This window comes from Pipistrellus hanaki (assembly GCF_964339955.1).
Source record: "Pipistrellus hanaki genome assembly, chromosome: 10".
NCBI classification, from domain to species: domain Eukaryota; kingdom Metazoa; phylum Chordata; class Mammalia; order Chiroptera; family Vespertilionidae; genus Pipistrellus; species Pipistrellus hanaki.
The window spans coordinates 56336217-56361636 of NC_140512.1; the positions used below are offsets into that span (position 1 = coordinate 56336217).

Consider the following 25420-nt stretch of genomic DNA (forward strand, 5'->3'; position numbering starts at 1 on the left):
ATCCATGCTGTTGCAAATGGTAGGAGCGCCTTCCTTTTTACCGCAGTGTAGTATTCCATTGTGTAGATGCACCACAGTTTTTATTTTTATTTTATTTAAATCAATCTTTATTGTTCATATTATTACAAAGGTTCCTCATTTCTTCCCCTCTCCACCAGGTTCCCACTCCACCCTCCACCCCCTCCCCACCCTCCATTGTCCTCATCCATAGGGCACCACAGTTTTTCTATCCACTCATCTGCTGATGGGCACTTAGGCTGTTTCCAAATCTTAGCTATGGTAAATTGTGCTGCTATGAACATAAGGGTGCATATATACTTTCTGACTGGTGTTTCTAGTTTCTTGGGGTATATTCCTAGCAGTGAGATTACTGGGTCAAATGGAAGTTCCATTTTTAGTTTTTTGAGGAAATGCCATTCTGTTATCCACAGTGGCTGTACCAGTTTGCATTCCCACCTCACTGGTTGATTCTTGTATGTGCCCTGACCAAAGATCTAACCCACAAGCTTGGCGTATCGGGTGACGCTCAAACCAACTGAGCTACTTGGCAAGGGTTGGAACGCTGCCTCACAGTTCTCCAGCATCCACATCCCTCTCTTTCCCCTCTGCAGCTGTCTTACTTTGGGTTCCTCCAAGAGCAGCACCCGAGAGGAGGGCTCTGGCGCAGAGGTGTTTGGGAGGTGACCCTGGGAAGCAGAAGTGAGGGCGGGGAGGGTGAGACAGGAAGGGAGGAGCCAATTAAAGGTGCTTCATTGATGGTGACTGGTGTGGGCACCGGGGCTCAATCTGGGTACATCAGAATTGCCCCTATGGAGGGCGGGAGGATGGCGCATTTATCCACAGAGCCTCCTCGTCCCCCCTGGTTGAGAGGCTCCTCCAGGGCTGTCGCTCTCCCTCTTACTTCAGGGTAGCGAAATGTGAGGAGTGCTGTGCCAGGGAACTGCATACCACAGCTGCAGCTGGTCTCAGAGGTGGCCAGGGCATCAGAGTCTGCTCAGCATTCCCACTCCCGTTGCTTCCCTGACTCCCTAACACTAATAACAACATGTTTCATTAAGTGCTTTTTGTATATCAGTCATTGGGATTTCAGCTTCTCAAACATATTGTCACTGAGTCTTCTGAGGGCCTATGTGGGAGGGTATGTTATTCTTCCCATATACCGCTGACAAATTGAGGGTAAGAGCAGTTATATAACTTGTCTAAGGGCTAAGCACCCTCTGGGCTGGGAGCTGGGGTTGAAGTGAGAGCTGGCATGGGGGCTCTGTGACCTTCTTTATAACCTTGATTCTCCCACCCTCAGGCCAGAGACAGTAAGTTCCCAGGGCAAGGACCTTTTGGGGCTGAGGATGACAGGGTACCCATGAACTTGACCCTGGTGGATTTGTGTAGTCGGACATCCCTAAACTTAGATGCTGAGGTTGAAGCCTGGAATAAATTGCTCTGTCCTTATGGAAAAATGAAGTGTCGTTTTTTTAAAATATATTTTTATTAATTTCATAGAAGAAGGGAGAGGGAGAGAGGGATAGAAACATCAATGATGAGAAAGAATCATTGATTGGCTGCCTCCTACACGCCCCACACTGGGGATGGAGCCGGCATCAGAATCGATCCTCTTGTGCCCTTGACGGGACTTGAACCCAGGACCCTTCAGTCTGCAGGCTGACACGCTATCCCCTGAGCCAAACCAGCTAGGGCTGTGATTCTTGGTTGTATGAAGCTGTGCAGCAAGCATCTGGGGTCTTCGGAAAGGTCCTTCTGGGCTGACTTGATGCTTTTCTCACCAGCTTTTCTGCAAACATCCTGACTTTGGAGGCTGAACATGGCCAGGTGCTGTCCCCAGACTCTGCCCAGAGAAGGGAATGGATCTCCAGGCCTCTGCTCTGAGTCCCGTTACTCTGGGCTGGCCTCCTGAGCCACTGGGGCTGGGAGGAGCAGAGGAACTGCTCAGGCTGGTGGCTGCTCAGCAACAAGGCAGCTCAGACAGTCCCTGGTGGCCGCCCAAGGGGCAAACACATCATCCCCAAGTCTCTGTTTCCCACCTCAGGCCGTGGGGGACTGGGCGGATCATGGCGCTAGCACCTTCCAGCCCCTGGGGCTAAGTGCAAAGAGAGTGTTGTAAGAGGTGGATCATGGCCTAGACATCTCAGCAACACAGGCCAAAACATGCTCTCTTTCTTCCCCTCTCTTTTTTTATTTTATTTAGTTTGCCTTGGGTTTCTGTTGCTGGCAACTAAGGGAGTCTTGACTGATACAGAAGTCAGCCACTTCCCTCGGCTGCAAGTGACCCCCTCAGGCTGCTCCAGCCACACCTGACTGCACCTCTTCTTGGGTCTCCCCTTCCGCCCTCACCTAAGCTAGCACACAGGAAGAGACTCGGCCTCCGTCATCTGCTCGGAAGGCGGGTTTGTGTCCAGGTGCTCCTGGTCCCGGATCCCTGACATCTAAAGCCTGCTGCTGAGGCAGGTTCACTTACACCTACTGCCAACTAGACACTGTGCTGGGTCATTCTCCCACCAAATCTCCAGAGTCATCAGCCAGATGTTTTTGGGGATGGGGACCCTTGAAATCACCCATGGAAGTGACTCCCTTGGATGGGCCAGCCCTAGAGTCCCCTCCCTGGACCCAGGCTGAAACTCTCAGGTCTTCACGTACTGCAGAGATGACTGCTCTGCACCTGCAACCAGAACGGCCTCGTCTTTGCGAGCCTGCGTATCTGCTTGAGCCTGCTGTCGAGCTGCATGTCTTTGTTTGCTGGGGTTTTACTCGTTTATTCAAAAACTTGGTGCTTCTCAAGGCTGATGTGCAGACCCTCCCTGCCTCTGGGGCAGCATGTGCTCACGCTGTCAGTCCTGCGCTTCCGGGGATCCTTCAGCCCAAACAACTGGCGGCTGGCGGTGGCCATGCCCCCGCAGAACTGACCTTTGGAAGGATGGCTTGGAGGAGTGAGAGAAAGGGACTGGAGGCCTGGATAAAAATGTCCACTCAGGCTCTCTCCAAGCCTTCAAGGCTTCAGCACCCCGTGCTGAAGTCCAGCTGCTGCAGCATGTCCTGCAGGGACCCCTGCAGCCTGCTCAGGACCACCACCTCCGTGGAGTAGAGCGAAGCCTCCAGGACATCGTCCAGGCCCTCCAAGGTCTTCAGACTCCTGGTCCGGGGGAAGGGGCAGCTGTTGGAGGAGGCCAGCAGGTGGAGCAGGTCCCGGAGGTTCTCCAGGTCGTTGGATATCTGGAGCACATTCCCGGAAGGCAGGCTGGTGAGGATCTGTTGGTAAATTGCCAATGTCTGGTCCATCTTGGACAAACTCAGAACAGGGTGGAGCCCGGGGATGAAGTCCAAACCAGTGACTCTCTGTTTGGAGGAGACTGACCGCTGTGCAGGAGAAAGAGGGAGAAGGACAGCTCAGCGAGGCAGGAGACAAATCACTTCTCTTCAGCCCTCGGCCTTCCCACTGAGTGTGGAGGTTTGTTTCCGTGGAAACAAACACGTGCTTCCTTTCCCTCTTCTGCACCATCCCGGCCTGCTGACCTCTAAGCTGACCTCCTGGGCTTTTTGTCCTCCTGCCCTTCCCAAATCACCCTGCCCTCTACTTTCAGACCAACCTTCCCAGGTCATCTGTCCCTTCTCTGAATGGCCTCTGCTTTAGACCCAGCGGGACTCCCATTTTGTGCTGAGTTAAGTCTCTTCCCAAGACACCGAGGTCCTCCATAAGTGCTCCCTCCCCAGGCGTCTTCATTCCCTTCCTTTCCCAGTAAATTCCCCCTTCCAGTCAGATTCTCCATGGACCTCACCCCATTAGGCTGCCCCCAGCGAGTGTCCCGCCTCGCTCCTCTGCTCCAGGAACTCTGGTTACCAGGAGGGCTTCCCCTCCCAACTACCCCCAGCACTCCCACAAGAGGGACACTCTGGACATGTCACATGCAGCCTTGTCAAGATGACTATCTTGAAAGCAATGAAACCTAAGGGTTTCTCTCTGTAAAATGTCCAGGACTCTGTCTTGTTCTGAGCTGTCCCTGCTTCTGGCTACCTAACTTCTCCCTTCCCAAGGCCACTGTCACATGTCCACTGTGACCAGGAGATATGGAGGTCCATGCAGGGCAAAAAGCAGGTGTTTAAGGCTGGGGACTACAAAAACTACAACTACAAACTTTAATGAGGGCACACTCAGTTCTGGTCCTGCGGGGGGAGAGAGGGGAGAAGGGGGCAGTGCGCGGAGGGGTCACTTGCTTTCTTGAATTTAATCTCATAAAAACCTTATAAAGACTACATGACACCATCTAGTTCCTTAGATATGAGTTCCATATCTAGATGATGAAACCAAGGCTTAAAGACATTGAGGAACTAGCGTAGGATTTTGTAGATAGAGAACAGGTGTATAGAGACGTAGGAAATGGCTCAAGGTCTAGGCCTGTGGATCTCAAAGCAAAGACCCCAAGGGGCATTGATAACTGTTTACAAATACCCAGAAGTTGCAAGTGAACGAGGGTGGACTTGCTCTTTAGTCTTGGCCACAGAACTAGCAATCATAAGGAGACCTCCAAAGGGCCAGAGCTCAGTTGCAACTAGGAAAAACACTTTCTGATAAACACATTCTAGAGATTCATGGAGATCCCAGCGGGGGGTCTGGTCACCTGCCAATGGGGCCAAGGACCTTTATGGCTCCCTCCGGTCCTAAGCACTAGGATTCCAGTCAGGGAGGAAGAAAAGTAAGAAAGCGGGGACTGATCAGAAGAGAGAAGAGGCAGCTGCTCATACAGTAGGAGGAATCAAGGCCACCGAAACCCCCACATGTCACTGCACAGACCTCTTCTAACCTCTGAGGACCCCGTTTCCCCATGGGCTGGCCACACGTCTGTTTTGTCTCCCCAGCCCCTCCCTACCGTGTGTGCAATGTCATTGATCCTGGTGACAATCGTCTTGATGAGGGTTTTGGTGTCATCCTGGACTTTCTGGATGGGCGCAGCGTCTGCGTAGAACAAATAGGGCCAAAGCCACAGGAATCGGCACAGGAATCCACAGCGCATTTTCCCTCCCAGATGTGTGTCTTGGGCCTGAAAGCAAAAGGAACCACACATTACAAGTTACTTCTATCTCTGAAGAATACCATATGCCCTGTTACCAACCACAGTGCAGGATGTGGATCAAAATGAGATTAGCTTTCTGCCCTGGCTATCATCTCCTTAGGGTCAAAGACAATTCATTATCTAGAAAGGCATTAATAAAAAGCATTTCCTCAGGGAGAGGCGAGGCCTGGTCAATAAAACCACGAGGAGGCGTTCTGTAGACCACGAAGCAGAGAGCCAGGGCGTGAGCAAATGGACATGGTAGTGATGATGTGACTTCATTGTGTGCTTCGAGGAAGAGAATGGGCTTTTTCAATCCAGCCATTTACCAGCTGTAAGACTTTAAGCAAATCACATACCTGCTAAAAACTCTATCTTTTATCCCCTGAAGTATACCTATCTCCAAGCTTCCATAAGGATCAAATTAGATAATGCATGTGAAAGAGCCAAAAAGGTATCGTGAAATGTACTCTATTACTACCCCATTGTTAGAGATTATGTCACTTGCCCTCCCATTACTCTCATTGCCGCCGCTGATATCGCCATATGGCATATATCATTGGCTTTATCGCTTTCCCTCTCTCCCACTGGGAACCTGCATCCAACCAGCACTTAGGGAAGGACTGATAATATGTCACCGGCAGTTCTTGGCGCCCAAGGATACAATAGTGAACCACAGGTGTTCTCTACCTTCAAGTTGCTTACAGTTTGATAGGAGGAGGGACAAATAGGCAAACAGACCATTCCAATTCAGGAAAAAAGAGCTTTGCAAGAAAGGCAAGTACAAGATATCAGGGGTCCAAGGGGGCTTCCTGGAAGAGGTGTCGCCTGAGCTGGGCATTAACGGCTGAGCAGGGGTTAGGAAGAGTAGAAAGTGGTTGCCATAGTCACAAAGAAAGCAGCAGATGCAAAGGCACAGACGCAGGAGAGAAGATATAGTATGTCTCCCGACCCCAGAATGTTTGAAACGTTCAGCATACTGGAGCCATGGATTCTAAAGTTAACAATATGCGGATCCTCGGTGAAGCCACAACGTTTTGATGAGATACACGAGGCAATGAGGCAAAAGGCAATAAAGTTAAATGTTTGTGAGTCTGTGGCCAATGATCCGTGCTAAGTGTATGTGGAGGAGCCTGAAATAATAATTAAATGTAAATACATTTTAGCATGAAAGGTCTGAAGGTATATAAAAAAAGTTAACCTCTGCTTTTGGGGTTCTGCCTCATCTGGATCCTGATTAAAAAAAGAAACACACACCAGATCATACATTTTCTGTCCCTAAGTGACATTATTAACATAATTCCACCCTGGAAATGTCATAGAAATCAACAGTCTGCTTATATACTATTTATAATGCCTGGTCAAAGGCATGTTTCTTTTTTAAAATTTTATTTTTATTGATTTTTTACAGAGAGAAAGAGAGGGATAGAGAGTTAGAAACATCAGTGAGAGAGAGTCATCGATCAGCTGCCTCTTGCACACCCCTACTGTGGCTGTGGCTGCAACCAAGGTACATGCCCTTGATCAGAATCAAACCTGGGACCCTTCAGTCCTCAGGCCGATGCCCTATCCATTGAGCCAAACCAGTTTAGGCAAAGGCATGTTTCTTAAAATGTGTTTCATAGAAGGGACACGTGAGGCAAAAGGGGGTGCATTCACTTGCCCAAAGTCAAACAAAGGTGAGGGGCAGAGCTGAAATCCGCACTCAGAGCTGCCTTCCCCCAAAGGCTGGGCTCCTTTTATCACACACCCTGGTTCTCTGTCTTCACAGGGAAGTCCAAGTCATGAACTGCTTCCATGCCCAGCTGAGGGCGGCTGGCCCTTGGGGATATGGCCCTTGGGAACAAAGTCCCCATACTAGGGTGAAGCTATGAGATTGTATCCTCATAGCAACTTCAAATATGAAACACACTCAGGCACTTGGCAGGGGGCACTTCAGATGTGTTTGTGATTGTTTGTTCTTTTAAAAAAGTTAAAACTCCTCCTGTTAGATACTTGTTACCTGAAGAAACGTCTCCACCACGTCTTTGTGGGAAAGAGTTAGAATGCCAACCCCCAGGTGATTCCACCAAACCTCAGCGAAGGAGTCAAGCTGTCCCAGGCTTTAGCCGTGGGCTCTGCCCTCACTAGCAGTGTCTCTGGGAAAGATACTTAATTTCCCTAGAGCCGTGCTCGGCAAACTGCGGCTCGCGAGCCACATGAGGCTCTTTGGCCCCTTGAGTGTGGCTCTTCCACAAAATACCACGGCCTGGGCGAGTCTATTTTGAAGAAGTGGCATTAGAAGAAGTTTAAGTTTAAAAAATTTGGCTCTCAAAGGAAATTTCAATCGTTGGACTGTGTTGATATTTGGCTCTGTTGACTAATGAGTTTGCCGACCACTGGGCTAGAGCATCGGCTCCCATCTGTAAAATGGATCTGATAACACCACCTGGCTCAAAGGGCAAATGACACGAACCTGTAAAGCCCTTGTTGGTGTGTGTGTGTGTGTGTGTGTGTGTGTGTGTGTGTGATGAAGGATGGGGGTGGGGAGAATAAATGCCAGCTGTGTTTGAACGGAGTAATTACTGGGCAGGGCTTGAGATACGTGGGCAACACTACCTGTAGCCAACCCTGAATCAAGCAAGCCCTTGGCTGGTTGCCTCCCTGGGCCATCAGACAGGGCCCCTGGTGTTCCTAGATCTTCCCCTTGTGCACAAGATGGAGTTCCATCCTTTCCTAGGATTTCTGTGTTAATGACATCCTCCTTCCCACGAGAATTTATTACCAGACTAACTCTGGTTGGAGTTGCTCTCACATAATGGCCGCCCTGGACCACCTTAATGGAAAAACAGTTTATAAGCCCTCTCTATCACCACGCTCATATGCTCCAGTGGCTGTTGAAAATAAATTGCAGTTTTTCGAAACGTGGAATTGAGAAATTGCTGCTAAGTCATCCTAAGAGGAGAGGCCAGGCTTGGTAACAGGCCCATCTGAGAGCAAAGTGATGGAGAGAACCTGGCTCACACACAACGTGTAACATGCACTCTCACACACATAGCACACACATTACAAGCACGCTCACACACACACACACATACACACACCACATACACTCACATACACAACACACCACCACACACAACCTTTTTAGTAGAGGCTTCTAGTTGTCTAATCTCTAGTCTTCCCTTCTTTCCAAGTAATAGGGCATCTAAGTTTAGATAGGGAAGTGGCCACCTAGAATAAACACGTCACTTCCCAGCTTCTCTCAGATAGCATGGCCATGTGAATAAATTATGGCCAATTCGATACAAACAAGAGTACATGTGGCAGCTCTCCTGTTGTGCGCCTCCCTCTCTCGTCCCTCCCTCCACCCCACGGGTGAATTGTGGGTGCAGTAGCGCACATTCTGGTGCCATGCTGGGTCATGAGGACCGCAGCCTCACCTTACGAATAGAGAGTAGGAGCTGGAGGAGCCAGGTCCCTGAGGACGTTGTGGAGCTGAGATGCCACACTGGCCTCGGACTGCCTGAGGGACACGCTCTCTGTCTTGGTTAAGCCTGTTATTTGGGGTCTCTCGTAAATGAGCCAAACTTGATGCTAACTAATTCACACGCCCAGACATGGGCGTCCGAAAAGAGTGAATCGAGTGTTCTGTGATTCACTTGAGTGTTACTAACTGGTGGGGGGCCTGGCTGTGACCTGGTGATGGGGGAATGGCTGGGAAGAGCAGGGTTTAGGGAGTGGGGAGGGGAGGGATAATTCAAGGCAGCGACTGCAACTTCATTCAGCTTGGCGCCTGACACATAATAGTTACTCACTGTACAGGGTATCCCCAAAAATGTATACACACTTCAACAGCTGATTCTATAACAATCTGAAAAGGAAATGTATTTTAATGAGCATTGCCTTTATAATTGTTCAAAGTGCGTATACATTTTTTGGACACCCTGTCTAGTTGATGGTTGACAGCTACCATTTCACCATTCTCTTTTCTGAACTGGGCCAGGGAATCTCAGTCCAGAAAAGAGGACGGTGGCGGTAGGCCTGGGAGTGCGGGTTGGGTGGTCACAGGAGTGAGTGGAGCAAGCTGAGGAGAGGAGGGGAGGAAGAAAAGCCTGGGCTGCAATGCCTTTTTTTCTCTAGAAATTTCCAAAGCATTTTTGAGCAGTTAAGAGCTGTCATTTTTCCTAAGATGAACTGCGGAAGTGTTGGTACAACATCCTGTCTCTTTCATTTTCCTCTGAGGGTTGTATAAGGAGAGCCTGGGGACAGAGAGGGGCACCACTGGCGGAGGGCACGGGGGCCAAAGGGACCATTGCCTCTAAGCTCTCCTTCCACTGGGAGTGCCACCCCCCGCCCCGCCCCTGCCTCTCTCGCCTCTGCTGTCCTTTAATTAAGACCCTGCCACTCCCCAGCCTCTCTGCCCTCATCCCCTGCCAGGAGTGCACTGAAGAAGAAAAGAGAAAAACCAGAAAATGGAGCCTTCAGGGCAGCAGGAGGTAATGAAATGTAATCACAGAAAGTGGGCTCCAGGCTCAGGTAACCAGCCATGGGCCCCGACACAATTTCCCGCTCTCTGGCTTCACCTGGGTCCTGGGCGCTGGCCCCACTTCTGTCATCCTCAGTCAACACGCCCCACCTCGCTCCCAGTCCCCACTTGGCAGTTCCACTCGGGCACCTCTGCCCTCTCACTCTCCACAGACAAGCTGCCTCCTACTCCCCCCTCCCCCCAAAACAAAACAAAACAAAACAAAACACAAAACCCTCCAAACGTGAGCTCCCTCCCCTCCCCTCTGTGCTAGAGGTGAGGCAGACCAAGTTGGGGCCTCTATGTCAAGGTAGGGGGTGCTGAGCCGAGGCCTGCCCACAGCCTTCTGATGACAGCAGTGAAGGGAAGAAGGGGTGGGGGCTTAAGCTATCCAATGCTTCTGCTGTCTCCTCCTGGCTAAAAGCTCTGGAGGTTAACATGGGACCCAGCATGCTCTCCCCCTGTCTCCCCCCACCCCCTCCCCACCCCGTCCCCGCCTTCCCCACCATCAGGCCGTCCCTCGGTAACCCAGGGCGTGCTGGGGAATTCAGGTCAGGTAGTGTGGCGTTTGTTGTTGATCACGAGGAAAAAGCTTTGGATGGTCTAAGCCCTCTCCTCACAGAAATTCTTCCTGTGGACCCCTGCTTTCTTCCATCTCCCCCTTCCCTCTTTCCTTCCTTCCTCCATCACTCCCATTTGGAAGTGATTTGGGGATGGGGCACAGACAAAGGAGGAATAGAAACCAACAAGAGTGGGTCCTGGTCCTTCACGTTACTCAGAACTCAGTGCAACGGGCAGAATCCTGAACAACTCATTCCAACAGCCTGGGGAAGGTTCTGAGGGAAGGGGCAGAGGAGCCGGAGAGGAGCCGGAGAGGAGCCGAGAGCGGAGGGGAGGACAGGAGGCTCCGGGGAGGCGAGGACGGCTGTGCACAGGAGGCAGCATCTGAACTGAGAGCGGAAGGACAGGAGTTCCCAGCGGAAAGAGGGCAAGAGGGCATTCCAGGCCAATGGATGGTGTGGAAAACTATGGTGGGTTTGGGAGAATTCAACACTATGGAGGAAGTGTGTGAGGCTGGAGTATATGACATAGGAGCTAGAATGCCTTTGGCACGTGCGCGCGTACACACACACACACACACACATACACACACTCACACACAAGTCCTGGTGACCACATTTGCATGACCAATGGTAGGCAAGAGACCCAGAATGCTCTTCTCTGCTCCATTTCCTTGTCTGTCCTCCTCCAACTCCTGTGTCTGTGTCCTCATTGGATCAATCAGAGCCTCTCCCAGGAATTTAAAGTCGGGCTTCAGAGAGCCCAGTGTGTCTCTCTGTGGGCTCAGGAGCGCTGGGGTAGCCATGGCAGACCTCGCATGCATGGGGTAGATGAGCGAGACCAGTGTCTGTGCAGCCAGTGGCAGGCGGGTTGCAGCCACTGTCTGCACTCCTTCTTGACCTTCTTTCTGGTGCCTGATCTTGTTGGCTCGGCAGCCCTCCCTGTCCTCACTCCAGTATGCGATACTCTTTCTGCTCACATGAGTAGCTTTCAACTCTCTGAATGTCTTTTTCAACAAGGAGACATATAGATACCCAGGTAAGAGAAACAAATGTCAAGAAGTAAAATTCATCCTTACTATGGGTAATGCACTCTTGAAAATCTCCATTCTGGTGGTTTTCCCCCCTTAACCCTCACTCAAGGATATATTTATTGATTCTAGAGAAAGAGGAAGAGAGAGAGAGAGGCAGGGGAGAGAGAGAGAGAGAGAGAGAGAGAGAGAGAGAGAGAGAGAGAGAGAGAGGAGAGAGAGAGAGAGAGAGAGAGAGAAACATTTATGGCTGCCTCCCATTTCGTATCCATCAGGGATCGAGCCCACAACCCAGGCATGTGCCCTAACCAGGAATCGAACCTGGAACGTTTTGGTGTACAGGGTGATGCTCTAGTCAACTGAGCCACCGGCTGTGGCTATTCCGTTTGGGGTTTTTTATATGTTGGTCACAATCAATACAGGAGTTTGGAAAACAAGAAGTGGTATGAGTGGTTTTCTCTTTTTTGCAATCAAGAGCTTCCTTTGAGAAATCATGTTCACATACTTCACCAGTAGCCAGGGTTGTGTGAGGGTGTGTGTGTTATATAATTTCTGTTCATCAGAAACTACCCTTAGATCGGGGTCAGAAATAAGTTTCAATTTCTATGTCAACTCCAATCAGTTGTTAGCGGGCTCCCTGGAGTGCTGTGTGGAGGAGGATCTGAAGCTCTATCCGGACTCACAGGGAGAGGGGGCCATGATCAGTGAGTGGCACCTGCCAGCCACAGGAGTGGTGTGTTTGCCACTCGTTCCAGTATCACCCAAGGCCTGGCACAGAGCAGGTGATCATTAAATATTTATTGAATAACTCAATGAAATATTTCCCGTCCCTGATCTTTGTTGTCTAAGCAAGTTAAGCTTAACCCTCTATTCAGGTTCAGCTTTTTTTTTTTTTTTTTTTTTTTTTTAAAGCCTATGTGGAAGCTATTGGTCTTTACTTTATCTTTTAAAAGTATGTTTTTATTGATTTTAGAGAGAGGGGAAGGGAGAGGGAGAGAGAGAGAAACATCAATAAGAGAGAAATTTTGACCAGCTGCCTCCTGCATGCCCCTCCTACTGGGCATTGAGCCCACAACCTGAGCATGTGCCCTGACTAGGAATCCAACTGGTGACTTGTTGGTTCATGGGTTGATGATCAACAACTGAGTTACACTGGCTGAACACCAGCCCCCATCTTTTTTTTCAAAAAAATCCTCACCTGGGGATATTTTTCCATTGATTTTTTGAGAGAATGGAAGAAAGAGGGAAAAAACAGAGATAAATATTGATGTGAGAGAAACACATTGATTAGTAGCCTCTTGGCCTGGGCCGGAGAGGAGCCTGCAACCCAGATATGAGCCCTTGACCAGAATCAAACCCGGGACCCGTTGGTCCACAGGCTGAGGCTCTATCCACTGAACCAAACTGGCTAGGGCACCTGCCCCCATCTTAATCCACACCCCAGAATTCACTTTTGCCCAGCAGGAATTCCTAAAAGCTCTCTTTTAAAAAACATATTTTTTATTGATTTCAGAGAGGAAAGGAGAGGGAGAGAGAGAGATAGAAACATCAATGATGAGAGAGAATTATCTATTGACTGCCTCCTGCACGCCCCCTAGTGGGAATTGAGCCCAAAACCCAGGCATGTGCCCTGATGGGGAAATCAAACTGTGACCTCCTGGTTCATACATCGATACTCAACCACTGAGCCACACTAGCCGAGCCTAACAGCTTTCTCAGTGAAGGCAGAAAATGCTTCAGCATCCAGGTCTCCCTTTCACTGGGACCTTGGTCAGCTTCCTTCCCCTCATATGTGTCCTCTACAAGTACGTTGACCCCAGTTTCCTTCAGCTTCCTGGGTAGTGCTCCACCCGACTTCCTCTCAGGTGCTCCCTGCCGTGGTTCCATTCACCAGCCTGGCTCCTGCGCTCGGGGCCTCCTGCCCTTCTCAGAGACCTCAGCGTCGCCCCTCCTGCCTTCCCTGTGGCTTCCCCCCTCTTTCCTGGCACCCCAGCCTGGGTCACCCCAGAGTACAAGCCCAATGCGTGCACTGAGGGGGATGACATAGTCTAGGCGATGAGATGTTGGCTTTGGCGCCAACCTCAGGGTCACTTCCTGAGAGCTGGCAAACTGAGCAGGAAAGACGGTGAAATGCAGTTTGCTGAGAGCAAGACATTTCTGTTGTCACACGTGAAATAAGTTGCAAAGGATTCCACGGGCCCAGGCCTCAGGTGTGTTATTTTTATGCAGAAACAACCTATTTTTCTATTTCTCTGAGACAACTGTGTGGACAAAGAAGGTTTCAAGGCTCTTGGCTGGCAGGCCAGGAGGGAGCTGCTGCCATGGGACGCCTACCGTGGGTGGGGACAGAGCCCGCTGATCCGGTGATTGCCGGAGAATTTGGCTCCATTTCCCTTTAAGTCACATGCATGCTGCTCAAGGATGCAGACAACGTGAGGCCACTACCTCTCTCCCGGGCCACCACATTCCCCTGGGCGGCGTCTGGGCCGGGGCAGGGACAATGCCTTGGGCTCTATTAGGAAAGCTCTCCCAAGTGGCCACCTCCGTCCCCCGCATGGGCCACTCAGACACGACAGGCATCTGCCTGGGGCTGATGGGCCGAATTCATTGCAATCTCCCTGGCTCTGTCCTTGGTGCTTGGAGCCATTTCCTGGAACAGAGGGGGAGGAAAATATTTCCCCCAAATACCGAGAAGAGTTATTTTGAGCATAAGATGTACAAAATAGGAGGACTCCTTTGGCCAACCTGGAAACGTTCCCCTCAGCCCCGTGTCTTCAGTTGCTTGAAAAGGAAAAAAAAACAAAAAACCCTAAAAGCATCCACCATATTTCTCTCGCCATTTCCCCCTACCAAAATGAGAGAAGCGGTCGGCATGGCTTCTCTGCTCATGAGGCCGTTTGAAGGGGAGCGACAAGGTTCCGAGGCCATGGACACTGGTCACCCTCCTTCCCACCAGTCCCAGCTGATGCCTACCCCCCCCCCCCCCCGGAACTCTGCAGAACAAACATAAGGGAACAGACAGAGGTCGCTCCTATGAAGGGACCTCTTCGAACATCTTCAATGCCTGCCCTCTGGCCCACCCCCCTGAAGACCATCCTTGCAGCAAAAAAGAACCATCGTGTCTCTCCACAGTGCCATTCTCTGATGGCAGCCAGACCACTTGCCGCACTTGGGCCGAACGGTGTTTAAGGAGTCACTTTCCTGAAGTGCCCCCATCTCTCCCCTGTAGAAACTGGAGTGTGAAGGCGGCCACACCCTGAGAAGGGGTGGCAATAACAGGCCGCTCCCCACCCCGGTGCTCCGCTGCCCCAGAGACACTCTCTTATCGGCTGTGAAGAAGGCCGCTACCCAGCTCCGAGGCCCTGTGGTTTCTTCCTGACTCCCTTTCTCCCTGACCCCGACTCCCTCCTGGCCTGCTCCTAGGCCTCCACCCTGTGCAGCCCCTCGTAATCAGGGCTGGGGGCTCCCTGCCGCTGGGAAATAATGCCTGAATTCCTTTCTTCCCACACAATAGCAGATGCTTCAATTGATTTTAAAGAGGAAGGGAGATGGAGAGGGAGATAGAGAGGGAGAGGGAAATGGAGAGGAAGAGGGAGAGGAAGAGGGAGAAGGAGAGGGAGAGGGAGAGGGAGAAGGAGAGGGAGAGGGAGAGGGAGAGGGAGAAGGAGAGAGACATCTAGAGGGAAACATCGATCAGTGGCCTCATGCAAGCCCCAGACTGGGGATCAAGCCCAAAACCCAGGCATGTGCCCTGACCAGGAATCCAAACGGTGACCTCTTGGTGCAGGGGTCCACGCTCAACCGCTGAGCCACACGGTCGGGCATTGCCTTCACTCTTATCCACAGAACAAGGCCATCTCCAGTCCTCAGACACTGAACACTCTAATTCATGTCCCCTAAACCCTCAGCTTTATCCCTGACCCCAGGAGGGAGTGAGGCACCCTGATCTTGGAGGATGTACGAGCTCAAAGCAATCTCCAAAGCATTTCAGCAGCTGGGTAGGCATTTCCCGGGACCCTGGCTGCTTCCCTGAGCACAGATTCCTGTCCCGTGGGCACAGCCCAGCCCAGCCAGCCCCAAACCCAACGCCCTGGCTCCCAGCAGCCTTTCCTCTGGTTAGAACTATGCAAACCTACCAAGGTCCAGAACCCAGCCCTCCCTCCGCCCGCCCCTCAGCCCGCCTCAGTTTCCCCGGGGGCCGAGGTGCAGGTGGGTGGGGAGATGTGGCCTGCCAAGCATTCCTGGTGGGAAAGAGAAAGGGGCGCCCCGGGCCTTACCTCGCAGCTGCTCGGCGATTCCTCCAGATTCCTCCAGGCTCCATGCCGGCCCGCCCCTCTTATAGCCACCCCGGCACACCTTGCGCAACTGTCCGCAGCTGCCCGGAGCACCCGGGTGCCAGCTCCCGCCCCACCCCGTGGGCAGCCGGGCCGCTGGCTTGGGCCTGAGCCTCGAGGGAGGGACTCTGCTGCACTAGAAGCCACGCGCACACCCTCGGGCACCCCCGAAAGTTTGGGGACTGCTGGCAGGAGCGGAAAATCCTCCAGGCCCCGTTGGGCAGGGGACTCCTCTGAGCCGGCTGAGGCTCCCTTCCAGCCACCTTCCCTCCCTCCAGCGGACCTGTTCCACCTCCTGGCCTGGGCGGGCACCCTTACAGGGCCAGGCACACGGGGGTGCCCCAGGAAGGTTTGCTGAACTGGACCCCAGGGGCACCGTGCAGCACTGAGCTGGCTTTTGGAGGAAGGGGGGTGGGGAGAAAAATCAATGATGAGAGAGAATCATTGATTGGCTGCCTCCTGCACGCCCCCTACTGGGGATGGGGTCTGCAACCTGGACATGTGCCCTTGACAGGAATCCAAACCCGGGACCCCTCAGTCCGCAGGCCGACTGAGCTCTAGCCCCTGAGCCAGACCAGCTAGGGCCACTGAGCTGGGTTGTTTACATGGGGTATTAGTGAATTCTTCAGGCTCAAGGCCACTGAGGGTAGAATTTTATTTTTTATTTTATTTTATTTTTTAAAATATATTTTATTGATTTTTTACAGAGAAGAAGGGAGACAGAGAGTTAGAAACAGAAATGAGAGAGAAACATCAATCAGCTGCCTCCTGCACACCCCCTACTGGGGATGTGCCCGCAACCAAGGTACATGCCCTTGACCAGAATGGAACCTAGAACCCTTGAGTCTGCAGGCCGACACTCTATCCACTGAGCCAAACCAGTTAGGGGGAGGGTAGAATTTTAAAACTTGTGAAAACACACGTGCAGTGATGGTGGTGTGGAGGGGACAAGGCGCAGCAGGTTCACACAGGACCTCACCGGTCACTTTGCGTCAGACACTCCCTGATGGAAACATGCCCCCGAGGCTGTATGTCCACCAGGCAGCAGGGGTCCGGTCTGTTCACTGCCATATCCTCAGTTCATCGCCTGGTGCTTAGCACAGAGTGTTTCACCTTTACGACCTTTCTAAATGAAAATTTCAAGCACACAGAAAAGGAGGCACTATATCCGTCGCCTAGATTTAACAATGAGTATTTTTCCATATTTGCCTCTACTTTTTGGCTAAAATATTTGAAAGCAAATTACAAACATCTTGACACTTTATTCTTAAGTGTGTCAGCATGTATCTCTAAAAGATAAGGAAAATTTCTACAGAACTGTAAGACCATTATCACACAACAGTAATTTCTTAACATCATGAAAGGTCTAATGTATACATTCAAATTTCCCCAAATATCTAAAAAAAAAAAAAAAAAAAAAAGTCTTTTAGAGTTGCATTTTTTTTGAGCTTGGTTGTTTTGCTCTTAATAACTACTTATAGAAGAAAGGAAGGAAATGATGAAAGTCTGAAATTGTTAGCATTACTATAATTCCACTGCTACCCAAAAGGTGGGAAACCAACGAAATGTCTAAATTGGTAAGATTATTGAAAATACTCACGAAAGCAATATGCACACATTAAAAGTTATGTTGTAAAATAATATTTAATGATGTAGGAAAAATAGTTTTGTGACCTGGAATCTAATTACCAAATGGTGCGTGTTTTCTAATCACACACGTGTCAACGCACACAGTCACAATGAAGATGTTGTCACGACAGGGAGTGAGATTAAGAAATTTTTTAAATCTCTTCCTAGTGCCTTTTTGCTTTTTAAAAAGCGTCTACAATAGAATTACATTTTAAAGAGAAATTTTATAGTTTACACAGAAATGTTTTAAAAAATATATGTTTTATTGATTTCAGAGAGAGAGAGATAAAAACATCAATGATGAAAGAGAATCATTGATCAGCTGCCTCCTGCACGCACCCTACTGGGGATTGAGCCTGAGACCCAGGCACATGCCCTTACTGGAATTAAACCGTGACCTCCTGGTTTATAGGCCTCGTTCAACCACTGAGCCACACTGGCTGGGCAGAAATGATGTTTGTATTGTTTATTATGTACAGGCTGTAACACTCACTACAATGAAGTTTTCTTTATCCCCAACGTCTTTGTAAATTGGTTCTAAGCAGGGACTTCGTTTATTTGCAGGGACCTTGGCAGCCTTAGATGACGTGTCTCAGCATTATCTTCTTTAAGGTCCAGGGGTGGATTGGGACCAGAGTTCCTTTGTGAACATCAAGCAGCACTTGAGAACACATGGTGAGGGTATGACAATGTGGTCTGTGTGTCTACCCAACACCTACCTATTTTTTTACATTTGCTTTATTAATAAATTAGCATATAAATTATTTTTAAATAAAATACTATAAAATTTAATTTTTTAAAAATTCAAAAGGGATAAAGAGATATGAAAACTCAGCTCCCATCCCCCCAACTTCTCTCTCTAGATGTAATGGTTGCTACCCATTTCTAGTGTGTCCTTTCATGGATATTCTTTTTCTATCCTTCATATATCATAGGTCATCCCTGAACATGTTTACATAATTTGAATAATTATTAATTCCAATGTGTTAAATCTGAAAAGAAACATCAATTGGCCTATCAGAAAAAAAGTGTGTACGTATATATTTGAAAAAATGGCATAACAAATCTGTGTACCCATCATGCAGCTTCAGCCATTATTATTCTTTCACTTAATATATGTATAATACAATTTCTTATTGACATGCAGAGAGCTATGCCAGTCTTTAAAAAGCCATCATATATTTAATTTTATGGATGCACTATAATCAATATAATGATATTGTTACATACAAATGTTGTAATTGATTTATTTAAATATACTTATTTTAGCACCATGTGAATATATCTGTGGTGAAAAATTCTGATAAGTGGAATTGTTGAGTCAGAGGGTATTCACATTCAAAATGGAAATATATTGCCAAATTACATTCCTTAGAGATTGCACCAATTTGAAATTGGCTACAAGTATCAGTGACTTAAGCATTAACAGCATTTAGTTATCCAGAAGCCTGGAAGAAGGCGAGGGTGGTGCTTGGTGACATAATTGAGAATCCTGCTCTTTCTGTTCTTTTGTTTTTCCCGTTGTGTCCTGTGCTTATTGCTTCATGGTTGCAAAGTGATGCTACCCCTTCAGGCATCGTGTCCTCTCTTCTTGAAATTCTGTTTCAAGTTGGTAAAGGGAAGTTTGATTTTTCCCTTATTTTCATTGACCAGAACTGGGACCTATGCTCATTCGTAGACCAATCACTGAGAAAAAGGGAATGTGATTCCATGTCGGATTTAGATCTATCATAATCCTTCCTCTGGGGCTGGGGTAGATCAAGGTAGATGAAGTGAAGCTTTGTACTTACCGGAAAGAACGGAGGTTCTGTGAGCTTGGAAGAAGGAAAGAAAAAATAGCTATTGGATATACAACCAATAGTGCTTGTTATAGTACTCAACTATGCTGTATTATGAAATTTCTAATCAACTTGACTTTATATTAAATAGTTGGACTTAAAAATCATTTTTTTTGGTCTGAATCCTGACAACTTGCACAATTTTTTAAAAAAAGGTAACGCTAACACTTTGGCTTCCCCCCCCCCCCCCCGTCAAAGCACTTTCATGATCTCATTTGATTTAAACCCCAGAAAGAGTAGAGCAGGTCTTAGTTCCATGTTACACATGGGAGCCTGAGAATCAGAGCTGTCAATGGACTTGCCCAGCAAGTGACATCATTAGATGCTACAGTTCTCAGCTGAGGTGGCCCTGCGATTCTGCACTGTCAGTGGAGGGTTTGACACCAGCCATGAGCTGTGGGCTCATGTGGGTTTGCTGGGAACTGAAGGTGGCCTCACAAGCTCTGTGCTTTGAGGAGCAACCGGTGGTGTCCTGCTGAGGGGAAAGAAAGGCAGACGAAGGTTAAATTTCTGTTTTGATTTTAGGTCATCCCAACCAGGCAGCTACTTTTGTGGAATTATGCCTTTCTACTCACTCTGAGGAGAAATCTACACAGACCTATAGACTCGACTAAAAAAGCAACTGGATAATTCAGTTAAACAATGAATCTATCATTTCCCCAAATTAAGTGTGTGTGTGTGTGTGTGTGTGTGTGTGTGTGTGGACTGGATTGGTTCTTTTGGTGTGTACATGCCTCTAGCAGATGTTCCATAAATGCCTGTCAGGTGCATGAATGGTCTGTGTTCTTTCTGCTAATGACTGATATTCTTCCTATTATTATCTGTCAGAGCACCCTGTGCATTTCTACATAGCATCCATAAAAAAACTATAATCAATCAATTAGTTGATTTCAGACTTGTCTGCTCTTTGGTCTCCATCATGAGAACACAAGTTCTGTGAAGGTCAAAACTGCCAGCCCTGGAGCTGACACACAGTAAGGGCTCTGTAAACTGTTAAATGAAGCTTTGAACAGATGTTTGTATTCCTAGTTTTTAGCAGCGCCTGACACACGGTGGGCCCTCAATAACTGCCCATGGAATAAACACCTGACTAAATACAACAATGAATCCATGTGAGCTCATCTTTGACGGGCTGGGGTGAAGACTGCACCCAGACTAAGTGGAGTAGGACCAGGGAATCAGGACCCCCACAGTGCCCCAGATGGATAGAGAGCCCATGAGGTCTGCTCGCCTCCATGAGACCACACTCACCTGGCAATTCCTCATCACTCTTGGGTCTCACCTATTTCTCACTTCCTCTAGTTCTGCCTGATGAATTTGTTCATTAATACATGATCCATTGGCCCTAGCTGGCTTAGTTCAGTGGCTAGAGTGTCAGCCAGTAGACTGAAGGGATTGGGCGGGGGGGAGGGCTGCTCCTTGTAAGGAGGACTCCAGGTAGCCTCAGTCTCTAAAGGTGCAGCTAATACAAACATAAGGTTACCAAACATGTTAGATTTTGCTCCCCAGCCCCCAGGCTCGATCTGCTTCCCTGGTAAATAGAGCACCAGGCTAGCCAAGGAGGCCAGGGTCTGGTTGGGTCAGTCAGCTATGCTGTGCATCCACAGACAATGATTGGATGCTGGAGCTGGTGGGCATGATAAAAATGAAAAAGCCAGGGGCCCTTTCTTTAGGGTGTAGACAGCTACAGGCCGTGCCCTGGTCCTGGCCAGTCTTCCAGAGGGATGTGTGCACATGTATTGGAGAAAGTGTGTGAGGAAACTTACTTGGACAAATGGTTCCAGCATTCTCCAGCCAGGCTACACTCTTGGCTGGGTTCTGGGGAGACACTCCCCAAGAAAGATCCATGCTGGTTATGTAGCATTGTCTTTTCTTTTTCTCTTTTTCCTTTCTGGTTTTTTCCTTGTCTTCTGTTCTCCACTATGAACCTTCTTGGAAAAAAAAATTTTTAGAGAGTTTTTTCAACCTCCTTCCCCCCCATCAGAATGTCTGCAGTTCTACCTAGGAAGTGTCAAAAGGTGGTTTTCATAGCACCCTTCCTCCAGTCAACAGCCACAGTCTTACGGATTCCATGAGCCACACGACAAACTTAGTGACTTAAAGCAAACACCATTTATTTAGCTCATAATTTGGTGGGTTAACAGTTGGGCAGGGTTCAGCCGCACTCTGAGGAGGGCACCAGAAGTAGAGGGCAGCTAGGAGCTTAGCAATCTACAGAAGATTGGGAAAGAGCCCTCCCTGCAAAGACTAGAGCAAGAACAGTGACTTCGCCTCTGCTGAATGACCTCGTTGCCCAAATAATCATGCTCGTTGCTGAAAATTAGAAAATGCAAAGAAGCAAAGCCACGACGAATCACCCCTGACCCTACCACGTGGAGATGACCCCTGTGATGTGGCTGCGCCGGCTTGCCCAGACTTGGTAACGGCCTTTCCATCCTGGGTTGGAATCCAGTCTGAAAACTCTGAAGAAAGAAATGACATCTCTGGGCTGCAGGCTCTTTCTCTCACCTACTCTCCCTTCCCGGTTGGAGTGGAGGGACTCAGGCCATGGTCCTTTGTGGAGCTGGACCCTTCCCAGGCACTGGGGGCTTAGCAGGTCTTTGGGAAGATGCTGTGGAGAAGCAGCAAGAAGCTTGCAATCCTACAGAAGGCTAAGATCTAACACATCCTGAGGCTTCCAGAGTCTCCATCCCAGTGTTTGCCCCTAACAGGTGGTGTTTCACCACAATCACCAACTGCCTGGAGCGGCTGGACTCTAGCTCAGCAGGACACACCACTTCTCCTGCAGGGAGAGCAGTAAGGAAGGTGGGCCTCCGGTCACTGAGAAGGTGCTGTAGACCAGTACCGAACTGGACACAGTGTGGCACTTTGCCAGTGAAAGGCACAGCTCCTACCCTCGAGGAATTCACAGTCTTCCAGGAAAACTCTGGGGACAACGAAATCACCATGGAAACATGACCGGAACATCAACTGTCTGCCAGACACACTGTATGGCATGGATCACCGAGCGCTGGCCCTGGGGCCAAACCACCTGGGTTTGAATCCCAGCTCTGCCGTGTATTAGCATGTGATCTTGGATAAGTTACTTCTGCTCTCTCTGGCTCAGTCTCCTCATTTGTAATGAGAGCATTACCAAACCTCCTCCCAGGGTTATTGTGAGGATACTTTGGGTTGTTACAAGTAAAGCGCCCAGTAGCCGCCCGACCAATGTGAATTATTCCTTAGAGCAACGGCCCTCAGAGCCCAGAGCCCGGCGGGGTGGGCCCGGGGGACTCCCGGAAGCAGGCGCCCGGTTTGTGTGGGTGAGCAGGGAGGGAGGGAAGCATTTCCAACGGGGCTGCTCAGCTCAGTGGGACACAGTGATCAGAAAAGCCACTCATCCTGCTTTTATGCAACCCCGGGCCCGAGTCTTGGCTTGCCCATCGTGGCCTGCGATGGGGCTGAGGAGTGGGAAGATCTGTACACCCAGGGTTGAAGTGCGGGGTCGCCGAGGGCATTTCTCTGGCAGACAGCACGTTGCATAAGTGGGGTTGCTGCGGGGCATCCTGAGTGGCTGAGCAGCGTGCCCCGGCCCCAGCCTGAGCTGGATCTGCTTCCGACAGAATGGCTCCAACACCCAGCGTCTGTCTGGGCACGTCTCAGAGGTCACTTTAAAAATACTTTTTAAAAATTCTGATTATACAAATAATGAGATCATTTAAATTTCTTGTGATTGCACTACCCTGAAATCACTGGTTTTATTTTTGTATGTAATGTTTCTCTCTTTCTGTGCCTCTATGTATGTGTATGTATACTTTTTTCCTATCATAAATAGGATCATACAGTACAAACTGTTTTTCAGTGTGATATTTTCAATTGCTGTCAAGCTTCTTTTAGGGTCATTAAATATTCCATAATCTTATAGATAAGTGCAAATTTCATGCTTACTTCCTTAGAATCATGTTTTTTCTGTGTTTTGTATTATATTTTGTAGTTTTAAAAGATTTTTTTATTGAATTTATTAGGGTGATATTGGTTAATGAAATTATTAGTAAGATGATTGGATGTACAATTTTATAATACATCACCTGCATATTATATTGTGTGTTCACCATCCCAAGTGAAGTCTCCTTCCATCACCATTTACCCACTTCACTCTTTCTGCCTCCCAACCCCCTCTCCCGCTGGTAATCACCATACTGTTGTCTGTGTCTGAGTTGGTTTTTTCCCCTCTGCTTAATCCCCTCAGCTTTTCAACCAGCCCCCACAGCTCCTCCCCTCTGACAGCTGTCAGTCTGTCCTGTATCTATGAGTCTGTTTCTATTGATTTTGTTTGTTAGTTTATTTTGTTCATTAGATTCCACATATACGGTGTATGAAACTATAGGTACTTATCTCTCTCTGACTGGCTTATTTCACTTAGCATAATACTCTCCAGGTCCATCCATGCTGTCACAAAAGGTAAAATGTCATATATATATATATATATATATATATATATATATATATATATATATATGCCCCAGTAGCATTCCACTGTGTAAATGTACCACAGCTTTTTTAATTCACTCACCTACTAATGAGCACATGGGCTACTACAAATCCTGGCTGCTTAGGACCACTCCTAAAAGCTGGGTGGCAGGTGTACGTATCTTCAGGCCCTGGATGCCTCCTGCCAGGGCTTCCTGGACAAGCCCCCCCAATGCCAGCTTTCCTGCCCGCAGACCCGAGGAAGCTCAGCTACACCACTTGCAGGGAGCTGGGCCGATGCCACCGCACACCTTGGGCACTCCCCCAGCGCTGAAAGACTGCGGAGGGGACAGGGACTTTGGCAGAAAGTGAACTGGTGAGCAGCCAGGAAATCCAGCTGTTCCTGGGAGATCCAGGGGCATGAAGAGACCTGGGGGCGTCATGGAAATACCTTCCACGAGGTGAGCAAGGTGCCTCAACGAGGAAGAAACCAGAAAGGGCAGACTCAGAAACATGCTGGTATCCTTCCGAGAACCCAGGTCCACCCCATCGCCAGACTGTGGGCTGCCTCTCCCGCCAGACTGAGCAGGACAGAAATGTGTCTGTTCATCTCTGCGCCGCCACACCCCGCCCGGGGACCAGGAAATACTAACTGCACGGACATGACTACAACCTCCGCACCAAGTCATAGCCCTTGCCCTTCATCCCACAATTCCAGGTCAAGGCTGCAGCCTGTAAAGTGTGTGTTGAAACATCCTTTCTGGAGGCCGCTTAGCCATGTGTACCAAAGGCCTTCAAATATGCACCCCTTTCCACCAGTGATCTCACCTCTAGGAATGCCCTAAAGTCATCCAAGGCTTCCTTGAAAGCATTGAGGCCCTTCCCAACTACTACCCAGAGTTCCTCCCTTCTCCCTCCGCACAGACCCCTTTCCTATTTGCATCTTGGGCTCCTTGGCATCCTTGCCACTGGGACAAAGGCATTTCCCTCCCTGTTCCCTGAACTCCACTTCTTTCAAGGCACAGCCAAAGCACCTCGTCCCCCAGAAACCTGCCTTCACCACGCGGGGCCTTGTCTTCCTTGTGTGGCAAGTTAATGACATGCGTGACTTACCCGAACTTCCAGACCACAGTCTGTGGAGGACAGACAGGCAGAACCCGCATCTAATTTAGTCTCCATCCTTCTCTTCACCTGGCAGAGTGCATACCAACGGGAGGAGAAGCATTGAGGCCGGGCGCCCTGGGGAAAAGGAGGTGCTTTCGATGCCTCTCCAGCACACCTGGGGCCCCGTGAAACCTCACCCTCTGCCCCAGTCCCTGCATCGGGAACACGTTACGGAGTCACACACCCTGGGAGCAGCGGCATGTTCACCACCGTCTTTTTTTTTTTTTTTTTTTTTTTCAGAACCTCAGTCTAAGATTCACGTGAGCAAACGGAAGCCAGGAGAGGTGAAGGGCGCTGGCCGAAGGCACACACACCATCCAGGACCCACGTGATCGGACTTTATTTGAGGCTCGTTTCCTGAGCCAGTTAGTTGCTCAGGAAATGAGCCTCAAATGATCGCATACTGTGATACAAATGTGACCATTTCTAACAGGAAATAATTCGTTTCTTTACAATGGGATCTAGTATGCAGGACTTCAAATATATGCAAAGAGTTTCCCTGAGTTACACATTACATCAGGGAGGGTTTGATTAAGTGAAATTTGAGTCAAACGTGCCAGTGCCCTGAACTGGGGTTTTATGGGATACGAAACTGCTATCAGGACCCTCCCCAGAGGCTGGGAGGACAGGAGGCCCTGGCATTTCCTTTCCTCAGCCCCCAAAGCAGCACCTCTTTATTGATAAAAACGGAATTTTCACTGGTGGCACAGTTAGTTGTTGATAGTAAATTTTTGCAGAGGGGAGTTATTGAGATATTTAACCCACCCATATTTGCAACCCCATTCCAGTGTGAGGAATGAGAAAGTTGAGGCTCAGAGAGGTTAATTAACCTGCTCAAAGTCACCCAG

At 49.2% G+C, this 25420-nt stretch overlaps 1 protein-coding gene across 1 annotated transcript; it reads right to left on the bottom strand.

Annotated features, from left to right (window-relative positions):
- Window positions 1–1495: 1495 nt before the first annotated feature.
- Window positions 1496–15535, bottom strand: LEP (leptin). Its single transcript, XM_084897577.1, has 3 exons — window positions 15436–15535; window positions 4878–5048; window positions 1496–3369 (listed from the first exon to the last, which is right to left on the bottom strand). Exons 2-3 carry the CDS (start codon window positions 5019–5021, stop codon window positions 3010–3012), a joined length of 504 nt encoding a protein of 167 aa, XP_084753703.1. The 5' UTR covers window positions 5022–5048; window positions 15436–15535; the 3' UTR covers window positions 1496–3009.
- Between the last annotated feature and the right edge of the window lie 9885 nt (window positions 15536–25420).

Excerpts from the sequence above, each read along its gene's own strand:
- LEP (XM_084897577.1), bottom strand. The coding sequence starts at position 5,021 with ATGCGCTGTGGATTCCTGTGCCGATTCCTGTGGCTTTGGCCCTATTTG. Across the intron at positions 3,370-4,877 it reads TCAATGACATTGCACACACG|CGGTCAGTCTCCTCCAAACA; the intron begins GTAGGGAGGGGC and ends TCTCCTGCACAG.